Source organism: Pteropus medius, unplaced genomic scaffold (assembly GCF_902729225.1).
Source record: "Pteropus medius unplaced genomic scaffold, Ma_sr-lr_union100, whole genome shotgun sequence".
NCBI lineage: Eukaryota > Metazoa > Chordata > Mammalia > Chiroptera > Pteropodidae > Pteropus > Pteropus medius.
In genome coordinates this window covers 17,145,575-17,147,186 of record NW_024349796.1, presented here as the reverse complement: position 1 = coordinate 17,147,186, position 1,612 = coordinate 17,145,575, and the positions used below count along the sequence as shown (strand labels likewise).

At 47.3% G+C, this 1,612-nt stretch overlaps 1 protein-coding gene across 1 annotated transcript in view; it reads left to right on the top strand.

The window, feature by feature from the left end:
- Positions 1-678: 678 nt before the first annotated feature.
- Positions 679-1,612, top strand: part of LOC120619317 (uncharacterized) — a 44,309-nt gene continuing 43,375 nt past the window's right edge. Inside the window, exon 1 of the mRNA XM_039883642.1 lies at positions 679-703. Within this exon, the coding sequence (XP_039739576.1) occupies positions 679-703 (25 nt within the window). The remainder of the gene's footprint in view (positions 704-1,612) is intronic.

Sequence of the window (1,612 nt, the reverse complement as noted above, 5' to 3'; positions counted from 1 at the left end):
CCCGACAGCCGGCAGCAGATGACCCACATCTGCCCTTTCGGGGAACCGTAAACATGAATAACTGAAGAACGTTATAGTATCTTTCTAAAGAGCGAAGTTATGAATTTCAAGCACGAGCGGCCTCCGTCGGCCGGGCCCTAACCCGGGCCCTAACCCGGGCCCTAACCCGGGCCCTTCCGCGCCCTCCGGACCCCACTCCAGGGGCAGGTGCATCGTCGTCTTGTGAAGTTTGGGTTTAAGATCTGGGGGGTGGGGGAATGCGGAGGGCAATGCCCCTGGTTTCCCCGCCCCCCCATTTCCCCCTGGCTTTTCCTAACTGGAATGTCTATGACTTTAAGGTCAGTTTCGGCTTTTGAATTCAGTTTTGCAAATGGACACCTGCCACTCTCCATCCGTGCCTCGGTCAGGGTCCTCTCCCCTTCTGCTGGCCACGACCGAGCCGGAGCCGGGCCCCTCTCCCTGTTCTGTCACCAGGACGGGTTAAACCTACCAACGCTTCCTAGATGTCACCCTGGGTTTGCAAGAACAGCCTTCCATGGGGGTGCCATGAAGCGGGGCTTTCAAAGACTGAAGAAAGGGATGAGGAGAACAGGCATCTCTGTCACACACACGTACACAGGAGGAGGAAAGGGGGTACAGCCAGGGTGGGGGTGACTAGCATGATATGTTGACGGGACGATGGGCAGCAGCCCTGACCGCATTCGTGAGAATGTCGGATAATACTAAAACCACGTTGCATCGTTCGAGGAAGCCCCAGGCCCTGTAGATCTTGGAAATCGGGTGAACAGGGTCACAGGCAGTGTGACAGAAGGAGAGGAACCAACGGAGGTCTTGGAGCGGCGGTGACGCAGTCGAAACGGCTGACAATTTGCATGTGTCGTGATGGCATAAGGAATACTAACCAAATGACGCCGGAACCGAGAAAAAGACCTCTTCCGAAACGGACAATTTAATGAAAAATTGTGACAAAATCCACGTAAATAACATAACAAGGAAAAGACTTTGCAGAATAGTGATTTAACGCATCGCTTAAGCAGGAGAATTTCTCAAACCTGCATTATCTACGCCCTATTTCCTCGTACCTTGGGTAGCTTATCTATTTACTTCTCTCCAAAGAGCAGACACATTTTTCTGCACGAATTGTTTGCTTATGATGTATGGTATTTAACAGTACAACAAACAGCGTCTCAAAGGGAATTCAGCGCTTTTGGAGAAGCTACGTATTCTTTAATATGCCATGGGTCATGAATAAAAATGACTAAAATTAAATTCGCGCCAGCAGAGGATAACTGCCATCATCATCATCTGTTGAAAACATATCGCCGCCAAAGAAATCACTTTCAATATGCACAAAAGTTTGTAAATTGCAATTTGACCCCATTGTATAAATTTCAATAGTCATCTGAAACATCGAAAGAACCCGTTTAAAATAATTATGTTGATTCTAAATTGTGCATTCAAATGATATGTTTAGTTCACAGACTGGGAATATGACAAGAGCATGTGCCGTAAAAACAAGATGAAAAGTCGAAGTGAGTTATCAAGGCTATTGTTAATTTTTCAGAAGCAGGTAAGAAAAATCTACCTCTTTAAATCAAAAGGACTAGTCTGA